Here is a 20259-nt window from a genome sequence, read left to right on the forward strand (position 1 = left end):
GTGTAATGACACATTATGTTGTTACATGCCGGGCAGCATTGAGGTCTACTGGAAGAGTTGCAGCCCAGTTAAGAGCAAGAATAAGAGAATGCCTATTCAGTAATGGGTTTTTTTCCGCTTTTTTGTTTCCGGGTAACAGCATACTTGATACTAGTTGCATTTTTTTTTTTTTTAAACCTTACCCCCTAATTAGTCACAGTATTTTTTTTAAATAGTTTTTTTTGTCACAGCTATGATAATTCTTGCTTTCAGTTGTTGCAAAGGTTGGTGTCAAAGCAGCAGTGCTATGCGAATAACGTGCTATCCCTAGGGTCGTCATAATAATTAAGCCCCCTCCATGCATTTCATGTGCCCCCCCTTATGGCTGGGCTCTGCTGACGGGTCTGACATCGGTCAAGTGATGCAATGCGGTCGTTGTCACCCGTGTGTATGCAAGAGTTTAAACAGCGTGGTAATACAATGACAGCACCCAACTCTGTAGTAGGACTTACCTGTTTGTACAATAATTTTAATTCCAATAATGTGACAGCGAGATGGCAAGCGACCTCACCTGGGTACACTTGTCAGGTAGGTGAGCACATTGTGAAACTCCCTGTCCGTGATCTCGCCGAAGGATGGGAATTCTGGGAACACGATGATTGGGCTGCCGTTATCTCCTCTACCTCCTGTGCAAGAGCAAAGACATGTTCCGTAAGGTAAGTATAGTACACACAAAAGTACGTTAGTTGTTGATTTATTATGTGAGATAAGTTTGTTTGAGTTGCTTTTATAGCTTGTCAGCTACTTGTGACAATGACTTCAAATATTGCATTCATATTTTTTTTTATATTAATATAAACATTTCTGGTGGGTGTCACATAATCGTGGTCACGTGACACGAATTCCGGTTTTAACATCAGACACCACAATGTATCATGTATTTGCAGTAGGCTGCAGCCCAGTTCAGTGACACATCTCAAAATTGATTGTACATTTTAATTGTTTGCTTTGTTCCTTTTCTATACCAGATTAATAATGAATATTGCTGTGTGATGACAATGACAATCATACTTCTTTTTGGCACGCTGTCTCACTGCCTGTGTTTAAGAGTTGCTCTGTCAGCGCCAGTGCCCGGAATATCAAGCCGTCGTCTTGCTCATTCTTTTTTCCCGTCGCTACGGCAACAGCAAGCGTGTGGTCATGGTTCTAATCAAGTCTGTAAAATGGTTCCCAACACTGCTGCTGCCTCAAGGTCACCACGGGGGCTTTGAAAAGCCTTGTAGGTATAGAAATCATTTGCCTCAAAATACAAATGTTGCATATGAGTGTGCATGCATTATATCTGAATAAATGACAAAAAAGTACTGCACTGTCTGAAAGAGATGAGGAAGGAGACGAAGCGTTGACATTTGTATGGCAAATAACTGCCAAGCAAAAAATAGGTCACAGGAAATATGCAAATGCAAAAAAAAAAAAAAAAAAGCTGACGCATGCGTTACACTGGAAAACTGCAGCCATCACTGATGTGCAAAGAGAAGAGAGAAAATGTGTTGAAATATGTAACCCGGAGAACAGTCACAAATAAAACCTCCATGACCTCAAGTATTTACATAAAAAAATGGATTCAGCATACAATATTTGACTTTGTAAACAATTAATATCTATACATTTTTTCTCAATAGTCCACTTAAATTACACGTTGCTCTGTGAGTAGCATGCCTAGTCATGTTTTGAATATGAGTGAGAATGATAGCTTGTCTCTAAATGTGCTTTATAATTGACTGCGACCAGTCCAGGGTGTAGTCTGGATGGATATTTTTTCATTGGACTGTGATCTTGGCTATGGATACGGTAGCAAAACAAAAGCAATTGATGCATTGAGGTGAAAATTGCATTCATAAAAGGAGAAAAGGCAGTTTGAAGTACCAGATATGCACATAACGAGGAACGAATGAGTCACCTGAAAGAAAAGCGAACTGCCTCCTGAGTTCAGGAGTGATGTCAGCAGCTCGGAGAGGGCTGCTGTCCAATTGCATGATCTCATCTGGAGGGAAGACACAAAGAAATGCAATTAAAAAAGAGAAAAAAAGAGAGCAATAATCTCCTTTCTTTATTTGCCATCTGTCGACGGCTTTAAGACACAACCTATTACAGTATTATAAATTACACTGACGGAGACCATGTCTAATCTTATTTGGTGTTTGTGGGATGAAAACTGGCCGGGGCTCAGTTTGGAACAGAGAGCACAAGCAGATGCAAACAGATCAATAGCCTAATGATTTGTGGTCAAACCAGAGGAGCTGGTTGGGGGGGGGGGGCCTTGTGAGTGTTGCATCAAGAAAATGGCCCTTACGACGGTTCCATTGGTGAAGGGGTTTGGTTACGATGACCACGAAGGTCACCCTTGAGTTGACCCAATGTAAATTTAACACTCAGCCTGATAAGGTTACTAAAGCAAATGTTCGAAATTGAACCATCATAACTCGCTCTAATTTTTGTAATCAACCAAGATACTATAATCATAATGACATTTTGACGATGAAATATTTACAGGCTGCAATCGTATGTACTCACAATGCACGCATGTTTTAAGAAAGGATTCCATGCGTATTTTAGATATTCTATATAATTCAAGTATAAACCCATTTAGAAATTGCAGCTCAAAGGAAGGAATATGGGGCATTCATGCAAACTACTTAGAATAATCTTATCGGCACTTAACAAAAGGATGTGAATTTTCCATTTTAAAAATAATTGATGACTAAAGTCAAACCAAATGTAGGATTTTCAAACGCTTTAATGAGCTGCCGGCAACCTGAATGTATAAAACAATATAAATTAATTAACAATAGTATCAGTAAGATCTTTACCACAGCAGCCATTTTGACTTTAAAGAAAGTAATTTGTGTCAAGTGTCCTTGCATATTCTAGACCAGTGATTCCCAAACTTGGGTGACATGTGGTGAACGTATAGCGAAAGGCAGAACAATTGAATGATATCCATTAGATGGCAGAACTAAATCATGACTTTCTCCAGCTCTGTGTTTTATAAAACAGGACAAGATTCCACAGTGAGTAGGTACCTTTGTGAGTAAATTAAGATGAGGTCATCATTATTTTAACACAGACTTTTTGTGACATTTTTGTTATGTGGTGTGTGCCGTGAGATTATGTTAAATGGGTGCTATTTAACATAATTATTTAACCAGGTAATTTGGTGGTCACTATGACAAGCACAGAAACAAATCTGTACATATTGTTGCTTTAAGGTTGAACAGTTCACATTGCCAAATTTACCTTCCATGTCTAACCTGAGAAAGTCTGTCCTGTTATTGATTGCCTTCCATGAAAAGAGATTAACAGTTATTGATTCAGAACAGACATTTGAGGAACAGCTTCCATTTCCTTTTTCCTTCTATTGTAACCTCCGGCGAGGGCGTACACGCAGTGAACAAACCAGCAGTGGACGTGGAAATGAGACAAGACAAACGTCCTCGGCTCTGATGTTTGTAACTTGGTATAAAGCAGGGCGGCCTCATGGATGATAATGGTCACTTGTTGCCCGAGGCGATGGGACATCTGTGGGCTGCTCATAGGCCCAGCACACACTGCTCATGCACTCAGTCAGTCAGACAACACCTTGGCCCCCGGCAACTCCCACACATCAAATCCAAACCCACACCCACACCGCTTTGTCTAAAAAAAAAAGCCTCCATTTAATGTATGTCATTTTTCACATTTACTTGACTCCAGTATCATCATTTATAAATTTAAATGTTGTGGCTGTCAAGTTCTCGAAAATTAGAATGTTACTAATGTAGAAAATTGCTTCTTTACAACTCTTTTTTTTTTTTGTTCACAATATCAGTTCTCTCTCTGTTTATTTACGTATGTTATGTTTATACATCAAATGAGATCATGTGTTCAGTACCTGTAATAACAAATGATAATAATTGATTTGAATGTGCTCCTCTCACCCAGTATTATTCAACCAAGAAACAACTTGCCTTTAGAATGGGAACTAGCCAACCCAACATTACGTTACAAGTGAAACCACTCTACTATGTTGGGCGTATCGGGTTTCAGATCTCCTTTTTTTCAACTTTTCTCCTCCCTAAGTATCAGTGATATCACAAAGACTCCATAAGTTGACTCAAGCGTCCACATTTTGTCAATAACACCTGTGTTCATTAAGCACCTGTGTCTAAGGTTAGAGGGATCCAATACTAGACATGCACCAATCAATCAAAAGTAGCGTTATTATCTTTGTAAGGGCAGAATCATTTCATTAGATATCTTTAGACTGTGCAAGTGTTGTAAATGAAGTGCCCAGTGACTGTAGCGTGTATGAGAACAATTCAACTTTTTTTTTTTTTACAGGTCACATGACCCAGGAAACAAAAACCAAGCCGCTGAAACAAAGTACTCTACATGCAATCGGTAATAAAAATACCATTAATACAAGTTGGCATTTCCCTCTAAAACAAGCCACTATCATTTCACACTGGCACTGAAACACTTAAAGACGCATGCATACACACCAGCTGCTGTTTGAGGGGCTAATGTTCTTTAACGGGCTTAATGGCGGGGATTAGCGTCCTTCTCACGTTTGTTGGAGAGAGACGAGTCAAACGTTAGTGGGTCACAGTCGCACTCCTGGACCGCCAGCCACTACTGACACACTTTCAACAGGTGCCAAATTCATACAGCTACCTGATGCTCAGTAGACCAAATGCATTTGAATATAAGAAAGGGTATGACAGTGTCCACTTTGATTAAAACAAAAATTGGCATGCTGATTACAAAACTGCAGTCATTTTTCTCCATAGTTTACCTTCCAGATAAGCAAAATTCCACTGATTAGCTGTAGTAAGAAGAGCTGGATTATGATTGGACTCATCGACAGCTATGAGGCAACACAATTGAAACAGTATGGTGAGAGGTGTGTGCAGCTCCCAAGCGGTCAGCGCTATCAATATCTGTAAACAGAAAGCAAGCGTAGTAGGAATTAAGAGAATTAGTGCTGGCTTTTCGCTTAACCCTGGAACCATGGGCATACCGTTGTAAATTCTATTTATCCTGTTTTTTGAGTTTTCAAAGATTGTAACTATTCCATTTTAGTGTTTTATTTACATAAATATTCATTTCAGATGTTGATCCTATACCTCAAAAGGTTGATGTGAAAGAGGAAAAACTGTGATCAGTCTCAAAAACAAGTTAAAAACCGCTGTCTGATGTAAACCGACAACAAAAAAATTGTGTCCCCAGTATAATGGTCAGAATGGAAGAGGAAACAACAGGAAGACCAAAACTGGACATCAAATGCAAAGAGATGGGGGGGGAGGGCAAAAAAGTTGAAATTATGCACGTGCAGTCATGCACATTGAGGAAGAGGGCTGCCAACAAGCTAATTAGGAAAACACACATTATACTACTTATATAGAATACTGTTTATGAGGAGCAGGTTTACGGTTTTATTTAAGTGATCACGGAGGGTTATTTGCGATGAAGAGGAAAATAGTTATGGACTCAAGAGATTTATTTGTTGCCTCACGGAACACAATATCAGGTACACCTGCACAATCTAATCTGACATCCAATACAAGACTATTGTTTACAAATGTTTAATTTAATTACAAATGCTACCGATATTTTCAGAAAATATATGTTTCTAAAGTTGCACTAAACCTTGGAGTTCAAATTAACATGCATGACGTCATTCATCAGCATCCCTCAAAAGAAAGGTCAGAAGAATGTTCAGACTTGGGGGATGTTTTTCCAAAAAAAGGAGCAGCCACCACAGAAGATGTTAAGCGACCCGAATTCAAAGCAGCATTGTCCCAACTGGCTAATGTAACCATCAATAATGTTAGCTTATTTTTACACCTTGTATGAAACTTACAGATATTAAAATGTTATTTAAAGCATTGTCTTTACAATTAATAAAGCTTTCATGATTGCAAAGGTTTTGCCCAGTTTTTTGAAATATAAAAATATCAGAAAAATATTATATTAATTCTAACACAGCAGCTTTATCGGAGGTCTCAACTTTTATTTTAATCCATCTTTGATAATGGATGTCATTAGATTGTGCAGGTTTACCGAATGAAGAAGTCAGCGTGATGTACTGACAACACAAGGAGACGATATCAAACACCTACCACACAACCAGTGGCAGTAGCGAGAAAACCTGTGGTACTTTTCAACCTCCTCCAGGGAGATGCGGACATGATACCAGCTCACTTCTATAGGCTGCAAACACACATGCAGAGATCCACTCCAATGGTCCACTTTATGACTCTTAGGTTGTCTTTCTGCCTCGTCCTGTAGTAATCCTGAATCAACCTCCATTTTACTTTCTAGTCGTTTCTGCTCATTAGCACTGTCCCGCTCTTTTCTCTTCACTTGCTCAACCAAGTCTATCTCCAGTCCCACAGTACTCTGCAGCTCCGAGTCTACTCCAGCGCAAAAACCAAAGTCCAACTCAACATCCACAAAGGAGCCTGAATCCGACACGTTCTCTGCTTCCATCCTTCTGTTCCAGGCTGGTTGACTGCTCTTGGGCGGCTGCACTTGTTCCAGTCATCACAACAGGTAGCCTCTCATTCGAACGCCCTCCCCTCCCCTACTATAGCTGTGTGCACTTCCCAGTCCTACCTCAGGTTACCTTCCCTACAGCAGACAAAAGCTACCTTGTACCACTCTAACCCTCCCTTCCGCCCAGATAACGGGTATCTGGGTATTGTCAGCTCACTGACAATTCACTCTCACTGTCCACAATATTAGTTACATAATCAAACATGATCTCGAAATATTGAAGGAGAACAAATGAATTATTGGCCTTGTTAAGCAAAACGTGAATTGATGTTCATCTACACTAGGCAAAAAGTACTATTTGTATGGTTCTGTTATGTTCGAGTGCACACATTTGATGAAGGAACATGGTCAGGTGGTCAGTGTACACTGTTCCACTTGGCTGCATTATCTCAGGGGATGTGGACCTAAAATTACAAAGCCTCCATTCTGACAAGCCCATTTAAACGCAGTTTGAACCACCCTTTAACCATTCAAAGACTCTGACCATTCAAAGCCGTCGGTCTTGTTTACCCCACTGAAAAGATTCCATTATTACTAACTCTTAGATAGAGTCCCAATTCGAAAGGCACACTCAAAGAAAAGCACTGTTACATGCCTGCAATGTAACAAGTAAAGCTCAGTGACTTGTATAGATACCGTGCACTCCAAAGTCAGCTGGAAAGTTTGAACAAGGCCTGTTTATTACATTAAAAATATGTGTCTTGATGCGTGTATGTGTGTGTCGATGGGGGTTTTGTTTACCCAGTGAACGCACCGCACACATCGGGTTGAGTACAATAAACATTGAGTACGTAAACACCAAAGCAAACACTGAGTTGGTCAATAAAGCGCATAAACCACAGGTTTGTCTGTGATGGTCAATGATTCACTAAAAGACGATAAAGACAATAAGTTGAAATTCAATCGGACCCTGACACACGTCTTCATATTTCTTGGCATGGAATGGACCCCATTAAAAATATTTGGACATTTGGATTTCAGGCTCCAAAAATCCATTGCCGTGTGACCGAATTGCTTAAGTGACACCAGTTAAACAGGGCCTTTATTTTTCAAGTTTTCAGGCTCCAAAACTGCATATTCATGGAAACAATGGACCTCATACACAAAGCACTTCCATATTTTGTGTACGGTGGCATGTTAACTTCCAGTCGGCAAGTAAACGCATAGTAACAACGATAGTGTCAAAATCGTCAAAGTTCTCACAATGTCTGTTGGAATAGCTTAAAGTGACCGTTAATTACATATTAGCTTTACATTTGCCAAAGCTATCCAAATAATAATGAAGCTGTCATAGGATCCATATCAAAACAGACTTGCATGGCTTAGTCTTTTAGACACTCAACTTGCAACTCAAACTTATTTATAAAACACATTAAAAAAACATTGGAATTGGAATCATACTAAGCCAGTGAAGGTAATTTCCATCATTCATGACGATTACCCACTTCTTAGGATGATTAAAAAAAAAAAAAAAGTCCACCCCAGTAGAAAATATTTCTTTTAGACATTCCTTAAATTAGGAGACAACTGTATTTTCCCATAAATATTTAAGAATGACCTTGAACAGAACATAGCAGCATAATTTCATTTTGTACTAGAACCTATAGACAAGTAGCTTATAAAATCACAAGCAAAACGCCAGCATTTCTTTCACTCACGTCGCTTAAGGGTAACCATTGGAATCGCATTTCCCCATTTAGAAGCATTCCTCTTGGTTTTCCTCACCATTCTTTCCTCCCTCTGTCTTGCATGGACCGCGGGAGGTCTCAAAGTGGAAAAACTGAGCCCAATACAACACCAAGATTTCCCTCGCCTTCGAAGCAGCTTCTGTGCTTGCAGCTAAAACACAAATGATGGCAATAAGTGCTGTGCAGCTGCTTGGATTTGTATGCTGGTAGCGTTTGTTGATGCAGCACAGGCTTGGATTTATCCCCCCCCCACCCCCCTCACCCTCCCACACACACAGACACACGCACGCACACACACGCACACTGTGGTGCATACAGACAGGCTGGGTGAGGAGAAAAGGACGCCGAAATACAGTAAGAGAAATGAGAAAAGAATGACTTGCACAGCAATTTCACAGACCGATGGCATGAGTACGGAATGTGAATTCTGAGAAAATTAGGCAAATCTCCAAACAGCATATTAAGTTCAAACAAGACTGATGTTTAACTAATTCAGAATGTGTCAAGCTACTCAGACTTTTTCAAACCCCACAAAAAACTCACCAACAAAAAATGTACAAAACGTTCCACAAAAACGGGATACTAATCATCATGATGTGACAATACAGTCCTTACTGATACTGGCCCCAATGCAAGCGGACTGTAATGGCACCAATGCTCTACAATTTTTTTAAGAAAACAGTTTTGTTGCGTTTGCCCAATTCTAACGGCAGTTAGCAGTCAAAGCCATACCTAATTTTCTGGGCATTTAAACTTATTAAAATAACTAACTATTGGTATTCACAACATTGCATCTGGTCTCTCACTTTTGTACATAATCCTACTAACAAACTAATAAACCAAAAAAAGATTGCTTTAACAGAATAACGAGCAAATGCTATTGAAAACCTCACATCCCCCTTCATAATTTTGTGTCATCCCCAAAAGTCAAACAAACATAATGGCAATCAAATCAAATCACTTTTTGGCGTAATCCTACAATTGAGCTAATATGTGAACAAACTGATGATCAAAACATGAGATAGATTATGATTAATTATCATTTAGGAGACATTTCCCATAATACTGACAACTAAACAATGAACCAATAACCAACAAGCATAACATCTTGCTTTGGGCTTTTAGTGCTGGATCAAGACAAATCAACTCTTAAGTATCATAAAAATACTTTTGTTGTCTATTGTGCCATACAGACAATCCTGAAAATTAAACCAGCACGAGTACCTAAACAAACACACATTATTTCCAGAAAGATTTACAGAAACCAGCCATGATCACCATCAGTACCACTAAGGATTGTAAGTACACAAAAAGTATCCTCTTCTCTTACCATCCCACTCTCTCCAGGAATTTTTACGGCTGGCCGGACTGAAAGGGAAAGAAGAGCCCAGTCCCGAGATGTCCAAGTTCTGGATCAGAAGGCTGAGCCGGTTCATGATCCGGTACGACGCCTCGCCGCCCTCCCGCAAGAATTCGTGCAGAGACATTTGGAGTTGACAGATAGTTTCAAACTCACGCACAAACTTCCGGAGCAAGCATGGGAAGGATCCAGCTCGGTTCACTTCTGGGATCGTAAAGAATTAGACTGATGTGCACGCATCCAGCGATGGCGAGACCTCCATGGTGCTCGCCTCACAAGTCCGGCTTTTTCGGCAGATCCACATCGGGGAGTTAATGCAAAGATGGCAGGTCGAAAGAGCTGAGTCACTGCACTGCACAATGTCAGCATACGGTCACGCCATAGGCAAGAATAGACCTTGCGCTGCTGTGCTCTGCACGAACACACACGTACTCTGGCGGACTCACATACCTCATCGCAAGAGTAACTATTGACAGCCGCATAGGTTTCCCTGCTGGAAGAAGCCGGCAGCCGGTGGAGCACAAATCCCCTTCTGTTGGCTGGGCTAATTATATTCTTCCACTCCTCTACTAATCTGCCTTTGCTTTCCCCACACCCCGTTTTACCAGATATCTCCAACTCATTTCCAGTACTCTACAACCAAGGCCGAGAAACCAGCTTTAAAGTTTAAAAACACTGATGTTTGCTTGTGCTGTTGTGTGAACCAATATTTGTCATGGAAGGGGAGGGAGCGAACACGCAAAGTTGGACATTGTTTGTTGTGTGTAAATCTGCTGGTGTTGTGTGCTCAACGCCGGTGAACTAAAGTCAGGCAATAGTTTGCTTAGTACCATGATCTCCGACTGTGAATGGGAAACAAGCCAGCATATCCAAAAACAACAGTCAAAGTGTCATGCTTGTGACACAGCTAATAAGAAAGCACGATGCCTGAGTATGCACACATGCCTGCAAGAAAGGCTCACTGAAATTGGTATCTCTCCAAATCACCTGAAAGTAGGTCAAACGGGCCATTAGTAGCCCAGGAAATGTTTTTTTTTTTTTTTTTATGATAAGTTCTGAGAAACAGCCTCTGCCGGGGACTGCTTGGAAATGAATAACGATTCAAAAATTGATCACTAGCAGCAGAGCGACCCAGAGTGGTCAGCATATCTGCCTCACCATTCTAAGGTTTGGGGTTCAAATCTCAGCTCCTTTTTTTTAATTGATACTTCAGCTTCTGCCCTCAGTCCAAAAACAATCATGTTAGGCTCATGGAAGACTCTTAATTGTTCATCAATGTGAAAGTGAATATGCCTGGTTGTTTGCCTGAATCTGTCCTGGACAACCAGTACATGTATCACAAGTCAAAGGGCTCTATTTTCATGCCCGAACAGGTTTTGTGCCAAGTGCAGTCAAACTGTATGCATAGGTGGATTTTTCTTTCTTTTGGTATTTCCGTAGCTGGGGAAGTTAGAAATGAGTGTTTGTACTATTGTGGGACTGAACTCAGCCAACTTGGTTTCTAGTGAATTGTACAATGATAAGGAAGTGCAAGATCTCCACTTGCGGATGATGTAAAGTTGGCCGCTGAGACGTGGGCACTTGGAGACCGCCTTCAACCCCGACAGTGCATCAGCGAAACCCCAACACATACACACCAATTGTGCCGGGGTGAGGTGATGCTTTTAAAATATATATTTACGATAATTCATGATCACTGTATTTATGAATGAAATCCGACGACATCCACCACACATATCAGCGGAGTGCAGAATCTGTCTGCATGAACGTCAATCAAATCCACCAAAATCGCATTCCACAACATACGCCACAATTTGGACCTGGTTTCACTTAGTCTAAAGTCTAGTCTACTTTCTGTTAGCAAATTGTCAGGTGGTCAGGTGGGATGCGCAATAGAAAACACCCACGTCCGGTGAGGCGTAACATAGTCTGCCAAATTCTCTAACACGGTAAACTAGACTGGCGCGAAAATGCACCCGTCTATGAAAATAGGACCCATATAATCCAGCTCACCTGCAACCTGACGAGGACAAGTGCAATAGGAAATGGATAGATGGATAATGATCACAAGGGTGACACAGGTAGGGAGGTAAATGGTAGTGAGGTGGAATGTTTGGTGGGGTAGGAGTGGTAAATTTTAATCTAACACGTAGTCTGCCTTCAGAAATAGCATCAGGGCAAAAACAGAGATTGGACAGTCTCTGTGTGTAAATCCTATAATCCCACGGCAAAGATGCCTCCTCTCAGGTGTATGACTGCGGCACCCCGACACAACCCTTTGCATGTCAGATTCATCCTCAGATTCACATCTACGGATATTTTATAATCTTCATTGTACCTATCGTGCATGCTTTGGGAATGTGGAAGGAAACCTCAGAAAATGTCTGATCTGAGATTGTAACCCAGGACCTCTTAATTGGGAAGCAGATGAGAAAAACCGAGATGAGCAGGGTATTATTAAACTTCCTTTTCAGTTTAGACATGACTAAATTCTTCTGACTTCCCAGAATCTTTGTGGGCGAAGTCTCATGCGCTCTCCTGTCTTGTGAGATCATCGTTAGCTTGTATTCTTCTGCAATGGCTATCAAGCCACTGCACATCCCCATCATCATTGTCTTTAACGACGACTGCCAGCATGTAAGGCAGGGGTTGGGAACCTATAGCAAGAGGGCCATATACTGCCTACCAGAGAATTCAATTCAATTCAAAAAGCAAATAAACCCCCATCAAGGAGACCTCTTATAAACTCCGGGCAAATACATTCAATATAAGCAGTATAAGTGAACAGAATTTCTCAAATGCAGTCTGTCCACTCACTGTTAGTAGATCTTGATCATGTGTGGTGCTGAGGAAGAGGAGGCTTGCTGCTGGTTATGTGCACCATCAGGACTTGTTTTTGCTTCGCTGATCTCATTAAACAATTGGCTTCTACTAATTATTTTATGCTTGACCTGTTTTAAAACAGGTACTTCTCATCTGCCCGTACTGTATGCTTTTTTGTGCGCTATTTGTCATGGATCAGGGCCAATGTAAACAGGGAGGAGGTGTCTTGGTATTCAGTGTTGCTATCATTTGCAGAAAACGCCACACTAATCTAACAAATAATCCTCTGTAATTAGGCACTGGATTTTGTTACGCATTAGAAAATCTATCAGTAGCATTTGTTTCAGGCGATAATGACAGTTATGATGAAGAGTATTGTATCACTTGGAAGCAAATATTGGCCATAAATGGTACAAAGTAAATTAGTTATAATACACGTAGTAAAATACAATCCCTCACACATACAATTTATAACGATACCAAGTAATACATTCAATGAAGATTAATCCTGATTAGTAAATCCCTGACAATGGCACCCAAGTATTATTATTGTTGTTAAGGCAGAATTGTTGCTGTAGCTCCTTTAATGGACCTCATGACAGTGCAGGTTTACCTAATGTTGAGAATGATGGGTGAATGCAGATAAGAATCTGTTAAGGTTTGTAATTGTAAAATTAAAACAAGCATTAGATCACCTGATTATAATTCAGATTGTATCGACACGTTTTGACTCTACACAGTGCATTGCTTTCTTCCAACAGGTAATAAAATGTAGGTCATGATGTCATATTTCCAAGTACTAACGATTCCATCCGATCTCATTAATAAAATGTTTTGTTTCACCTTGTCAGGGTCGAATTTTAATCCAGCATGCACAGTAATTGTTCTTTAGTATCTATGGTTGTGTGTAGCTGTGGCCCACCTATAGTTCTGGTGACCGTCCTCAGCCTTTCCAGTAGCTCCCCCACATCCATCTCCTCTGTTTTCATCCACAGGATCATCCTCCAGAGGGGCAGCGGGAGACCAGCAGCCCAGCAGGGAGAAGCTTTCCTGGGAAAAAGAGACAGCTTGCCTGCTTTTATCGGACGGTTCCTCGGAGAGAGTGGTACGGTGGCCTTATTGGGTGTGGGGGATCGTGGTGGGAGGGAGAAGGGGACGCAGAGGAATCAGAAGGGTCTAACCCGAGATGTGTATTCCTGGTAGCGGTCTTGGATAAAACATGGATTTCCGAGGTTGTAGGAGTGTATGTTACAGGCGATGATGGAGGCCTCCTTGGATATTTGCGCGATGCTGACGCCGCCTCACACAGCCTGGGCTGCCGGGAGACGTCCTCGGCCAGGAAAGGGAGGATGCTGGAGATGATGGGGGGGGGCTGGAGCAGGAACACATCAGGGACTCGCGTGATGCTGCAAACCTGTGCAGACAATGGTTGGGGGAGGAGAAGCAGAGGTCTGCTGCAGTCTCACATGCACTTGTGATACAATAGTGACACCTCGTGGTCAAAATGTATACTTGTATAGCGACACTAACCAAAAACTAAACCAAAACCGACGATAATACGCTGCCAACATATACATACATATACAACTTAGTTAAAAAATAATAACTGTTGAAACATTTACATGAGTGTTATGCAATGTCAATACATAGATGAAACAAGGCACAGACAGGTCTAACTAAACCGTCATCATGGCAGCAGTTTGATAAGCTACATACGTACCTGAGGACACAACTTTTACTTGGAATATCTTTATGAAGTGTATGGTTTCCTTCTCTAACTTCTTCTTTTCCTTTTTTTTGCTTAATTCAAACACATTCCGTTTGAATTCGAAAAATATCAATTCGTTCAATCATATCAATCAAAATGCAGGCACCTTTAGTCGCGTTTTTGTGACGTCACGAGACGCTTTTCTTTTTTGCTTGTTTTGTTTTTGGGGGAAGGTTTCATATTCCCGTTGTAAAATTGCAAATCAATGACGATTTTTTTTCTGTATTTAAAATGCTCTTGTTGTTATATCGGTTATTTGAGATGGTTTGATTTGAGAAAGATATTGAGATATAAGACTGCAAAGACTAGTAACTTCATTGCTCCTATTTGTTCTGAAGGCTGTTATTCCGCATACAATTTGAAAAAAAAAATATGAAGTTACATATGATGGTTCTGCAGCAAAGGCTAGCGTTTGCTAACTGTAGTGCAAGATCTTATTGGCCAGGTAGGTGGAAAAGAAAAGCTGAATTTGTGAGACGATTCTACAAAATTTCATTACGTTCAGAAAAGTTTTTAACTTCTCAGGTCATAAGATCGCACCTGACAAGAACAGTACACAAACCTCCACTTTGGCCCATATAATATATATCACAAAAAAATACTATAATACTGCCACTACTATTACACTAACAATGAGGCCATATGTGTTAATAAAATCATAAATATTAATAATATTGGCCAATAAGAGCTTTTCACAAATCCAAACGTCAAAAATTAAACTAAACAAATACAATTAAAACAAGTTTCAAAGATGCTTTATAAATTAAATTTAATTCACAGAATGAATAGCGAATAGCTTCTTAATGTAATCCATTATCTATCCATCCATCTACTGAGGCAACAATGTAGAAAAGTCAAATGAAATTCACCAGAATTTGAAAATAAAAAGTCAGATATTTTAGCCATTTCTTTATTCCAAGCAAAATGACAATACAGTGCTTTAATCCCTCATTTGCTACAGACAGGCTTGCAAAACAGTTAAGAGGAGAAAGAAAAAACCTTTAAACTCGTTTTTGTTTTTAAGAAAATCGTTTCAAAACCTGTTATATATAGTAATCATACTAACAGTGCTGCACGGAAGGGTGCACGTGCCGCTTGGGAGCACACGCACGCACGCGCACGCACACGCTCACACACTTCTGGCACCTTTGTCATGTCCGGAGATGTCAGCATTTTGAACTACCGCTGCGCTTGTGCTGATGTACTTCAGTCGAAGCTGTGTTGACATTCAAGAAAAAGGCTGGTGAGATACAACCATTTGAGACGGAGGCCAGTTTGTTTCAGTTTCAGATTCAAGTTATTTGGTCACTTCACCCACCACAATCTTCTTAGAAAAATAACTTGTGAGGAAGAGAAGTAGAACAGTATAAACCCCCCCATAGCTGACGGACAACAGACCTTCATTTTGGACGAACATAGATCTGTACCACAAAGTGCAGTGTGTGTCTGAAAAATCTCTACTAACCCTTTTGGTAAACTTGACCCCACATTAGTACAGTTAAAATATAATCTTTTTTTTCTGGGCTATACAAAAGTAGCAAAGGAAACATGCACAAAACATCCTAATGGACAACACAACAACGGCATAGTGTTGAAAGGTAACAAAAAAAAATCATACACTATAGATTACTGTAGATGAACACAATGTATCCCACTGTGTATTGGATTTTTTTTTTTTCTTTCTCATGCTTTCAAATTCACGAGGGCATAAAAGCACAATGTGAGTGGAAATGGAAGTGAAAATGCAACTACTATTCCTCAAATGCCAAGAAATAAAGGAGAAATGCATCGTAGATGACCAAAATGTTGGACCTCATTTGGATATTTCTTTAGCAATTTCTACACACAAATTTATGAAAACACAATTAAGCATGTAGCCGGGTGTAAAAAAAAAATACAAAGAAAATAGCAGAAATGGATTCTGGACAACCACAAAGTATCCGCAGACAACACTTTTTTGCATGCTTTCCAATGGGCAAAAGGATGAGTGCACAATACACCGTAGCTAGTAGTTACAGCTGATAAATTACAGTTTCATCAAACCTTTGACAACAAAATTTGCTAATTTTGTCCAAAAAAAAAGAAGAAAATTGTTTTTGGCACATTGAGACCTCAAAATGCAGTTTCAAAAATAAATTACAAAAATGTGAACATGTGGAGTACATGATGTACAACTAAACCCTGACAGTGTGTACAAAAATCACAATGTATTTAAGCGGAGCACACATCAAATCTGTCTGAATACAATATGGCAACAGCACAGTGAGTGTCACTGAGGTCAGGATGTTGAGTCCCAAAATCAAAAACAGACTGTATGCGTGTCTCGACTTGTATCTAATCTGTACAATAAGAACTACTATTGTTTTTTTGTTATTAAATCTATACCGGTTGGTTGATGGTAACATGTATAAAAATAAGCTGTGTTCTTGAGAGGAAAAAGAGGTTGATCCGGAATGAGCTACAATCGTCGGCTGGAGAACATGACGGACAAATTGGTTTGACATTCTATTGATTGATTGTGACATCGCCTATTCAAGTCTTCCTGCTGAGTACAACATACCATCAAGTGTCGAGTTACATCCATTCATCAATAGTGACTGCCAACAAGACAGGGGAACAAAAGCAACACGTACTTGGCCTTCTTTCAGAGCTGACTGACATTAGTTTTGCATAACACACAAAGAGGACAAAATCATTCAGAAGTAAGACAGTTGCTTTTAGAGCATGTGTCACCCCTGTGCAGTTGAAGGAGTATTAGGGCCACAAAAACATGAAAAAATAATTGTTGGGATTTTATGATAATTAAGTTGTAATATTCCAAAAGTAAAATTATTAATGAAAAAAGGTATAATAAGACAAATCATGTGTCATCTTTATGTTTAGGATTTTAAAGCTAAACAGGAGAAAAAAGTCATTGCATTGTTGTGGATTGTTCCACGTTCATGCCAAGACTGTTACTAAACGGAAAATAGTGTTAATTTTTCTTTGAAAACACCGTTCTTTAACTGAATTGTTTGGAAACTTTCAAAAACGGAGGTTCCACTGTCTTTATTTTTTTCCAATTCTATGATTTTATTTTCATAACATGCTTGTTGGTATCCTTTCAGTGTCGCCATAATACTCCTCAGTGCCACGTGACCACATGGTACAGGAAAATAAAAGTCAAAGTTCAGTCCTAGGAACACATAACCATGCAAAGAGTTGAGACATGCAAGGACACAGAGGTGAGATGGAATAGTGAATATAAGTGTCCCACATTAACGAGTGTAAGCAGGCATGTATGAATTAAGGCTGGGTGGCGACAATACTGCACATCCCTCTTTCTTATTTTTTCCCATTCAAATAGGATGAGATGTGTGTGTGTGTGTGTGTGCATGTGGGGGTGTGTGCATGGTGTTGGTGGTGTGTGTGTGTGGGGGGGGGTGGCTGTGGGATGTCGGTTAGTGTGTGTGTGTAAGGCTTTGTAATACACCACTTCCTTTTTTTTTTCATTTTTAACATATTTGGCTCATAGCCTGCTGCTGTGTGGTTTACCTGTAAGGCAAAGGTGTGTCACATAGAAAACATACAGTGCAGGCATCTTCATGCACGCAGGCATACATACACACATACGCACACACACCTAAAGGGCTGAGCTTGATGACAGCCCTTACTTGGTCAGACCATATAGTGAACATACACATATATACATAGAGAGTTTGGCACAAAATAATATAAAGACGTCATTGTACAAACTGGCTGGACCGTATCTTCCAATTGTTCTTTCAATATGCAGAAGACGTCAGAAAAGCAAAAGAATGAACATGAAGGAGTTTGGACGAGACTACCTATAAAGGGGTATTCCCTAGCCCAGAAGTGCACACAATGAGTTTGTGTGTTATGTGAATTCTCACCCTTGAGAGGAAGATGGCCGCCCGCACATTCCATGAGACTCCATTCGGCAAACACTCACACTAAAGTTTGGGCTTCAGACTGACGTTTCTGGCCCAGGAGCGTAGTAGGCGATTCCCGCCCCGGAAAGCCGGAACATGCACGGGCTGAGGGAGCGCAAGTCTGCTCTCCCCCCTTCCGTCAAATGCGCCAAGAGTTTTTGGGGAAGGGGGTCGGAGACGCGGAGCGACAGCGTCTCCGCGGCGCCTAGCTGCAGCTGAGAAGAGTCGACACTTGCGCCTTTGTAGGAGCGGCGGGACGACAGCCCGGCCACGTTGTCCCGTGACAACTTGTCGTGATCCTACAGAGACAAACATAACACCATCATGAAGAGTTCATAGCGCACAGTCAAAGATTAGAAAAAAGAAGATAAGTTCAAACCATCATCATGCAGGACATCCACTAAAGACTTCACAGCTCAGTAAGCATCTGAAGAACTAATTCCAGAATGACTTTTTCTTTGGATGTTTTTGTGACTTTGGCTCTAGCCAAAAATTATCTCACTGCTACAACAGCTTGTTTAATCAATTAAAAACAAAAAATACTTGTATTTTATGTAGTGCTGTACTTCCAACAATGCCTATAAATCACAGTCAGATGAGTTTCACCCTCCTGTTACCTCTCCATTACAAGTCAGGGGTCGTAAAATGGTGAGTAGTTTTACTGATTTTAGTTGCATTATACAGAGGTTTACTATTTATACTTATTTGACACAAAGAATGTTGAAATGTGAATCACATCATTTACGAGGAAAAAAAAACTTGTATTGCAAACACTTGGAAGTTAACCAGATGGTTTATGTTCATCGTTAGGTCGTTCACTTGACTATGTTTGAAGGCATGGTTATATTCAGAAAGTTGCTTCCCTGAATGCTTTTCACGACGCCAAAGTAGCGTTACTAATACAATACATGTAAGAACTTGCAAAAATACAAAGCTGTCAGTTTATTATCATTGTTGAATGCAGTATCGTCAACTGATCATGAAAACCGGAGTCGCGCTTGCAGTTCCATCTTTCAACACCAGATGACATTACTGTTCCTCATGCGAAAAAACTTTTTGTTTTCTAACAAGTATCAGTCTAGCTAAAATGTGGGTGGGTGATTAAAAACATTTCTTAAAAATGAAAAAAAAAACTCCTTTATTGAAAGAGATGTGTTGCAACTGGTATTTTTCTATTGTAATAACAATAATAATAATAATAATAATAATAATGCATCAGACGTTTATAGCTCTTTTCAGGAGACAAATTACATATGTGTAATATGTTGGCCCATTCCAGATTTGTACCAATGTGTTTTATAAATAAATAGCTTCCTTATTTCACTTTATTCCGATAAATATTACAACTACTGTATAGTCATGTATTACTGTAGCTCGAGTCTTTAAATATTGTCATATTTGCAATTCATTATTGTTCACATTTGCTATTAAATCAAAAACGTTCTTCACGTAAGCTTTCAATTCTTTCAACAATCATTGTGCACTGCTGCATATATCATTTATTATCAGGTATCAGCCCTGATTAACAAAGTAATTTACTAAAACCAATTTTCTCCCCAGACTAACTAACTTAGTTAAATTATCATTATCATATTTTTTTTTTGCTCAAGCTGCTGTAACTCAATTAAGCGGCATCTGCAGGCCAAACATCTTTTTTTTAAACGATGAACTATTTCCTGTCATTTAGTGGGAAGCAAGTACAACAAATACATTAAAAAAGTAATTCATACCTGTTTAAAAGTTCACAGATAAACGTACTACAATGAAAAAAAAAGTACTTCACTTCCGGTTGCACATTATTAAAATGTGGTCAACTGATGTAATTTTCTAGTCCTTTGTTCATAAATATTAAAATGTTAGTTTAACACATTTTAGTCATTCACAACTAATGTACATATGTGAATTGAGTAAAACGAATGAAACCAAAACATTTCTTTTCAGGGTATAGTAATAATTGAGACCCTGTAAATAAATAGGGTAGCAATTAGTCATCAGAAGAGTTTCAGAGCAAAGGAACATTATATTATTCAGGTTTCCTCAACTTAGATTTAGGGTGGGTCACGAATTGCGATTGACTATAGATTTGAGTAATCTATAGAATGTTAAATCAAT

At 39.7% G+C, this 20259-nt stretch overlaps 2 protein-coding genes and 1 long non-coding RNA gene across 6 annotated transcripts in view; 1 reads left to right on the forward strand and 2 right to left on the reverse strand.

The window, feature by feature from the left end:
• LOC148323325 (guanine nucleotide exchange factor DBS-like) overlaps positions 1-13799 on the reverse strand; it is a 30312-nt gene extending 16513 nt beyond the window's left edge. Inside the window, exons 1-3 of one of the 2 annotated variants that reach the window (XM_088315706.1) lie at positions 13370-13799; positions 1940-2023; positions 551-665 (exon numbers count right to left, since the gene is read on the reverse strand). In XM_088315706.1, the coding sequence (XP_088171832.1) occupies positions 551-665; positions 1940-2023; positions 13370-13448 (278 nt within the window). In that variant the 5' untranslated portion in view covers positions 13449-13799. Of the gene's footprint in view, positions 1-550; positions 666-1939; positions 2024-6140; positions 6529-13369 lie in introns of those variants that run through there. The other variant, XM_088315707.1, reaches the window with a different exon arrangement.
• LOC148323326 (uncharacterized) lies at positions 301-13547 on the forward strand. The gene is made up of 5 exons (XR_015846547.1): positions 301-695; positions 4360-4419; positions 6409-6573; positions 9612-11274; positions 13443-13547. It is a non-coding gene; the product is annotated as an uncharacterized LOC148323326 (long non-coding RNA).
• A 1305-nt stretch (positions 13800-15104) lies between the features above and the next one.
• Positions 15105-20259, reverse strand: part of LOC148323327 (phospholipid-transporting ATPase IH-like) — a 37835-nt gene continuing 32680 nt past the window's right edge. For 2 of the 3 annotated variants that reach the window (XM_088315709.1, XM_088315708.1), the window contains exon 30: positions 15105-18446. In XM_088315709.1, the coding sequence (XP_088171835.1) occupies positions 18183-18446 (264 nt within the window). In that variant the 3' untranslated portion in view covers positions 15105-18182. The remainder of the gene's footprint in view (positions 18447-20259) is intronic. The other variant, XM_088315710.1, reaches the window with a different exon arrangement.

This window comes from Idiotropiscis lumnitzeri, chromosome 14, assembly GCF_059441095.1.
Source record: "Idiotropiscis lumnitzeri isolate Australia: NSW breed Sydney's pygmy pipehorse chromosome 14, RoL_Ilum_1.0, whole genome shotgun sequence".
NCBI lineage: Eukaryota > Metazoa > Chordata > Actinopteri > Syngnathiformes > Syngnathidae > Idiotropiscis > Idiotropiscis lumnitzeri.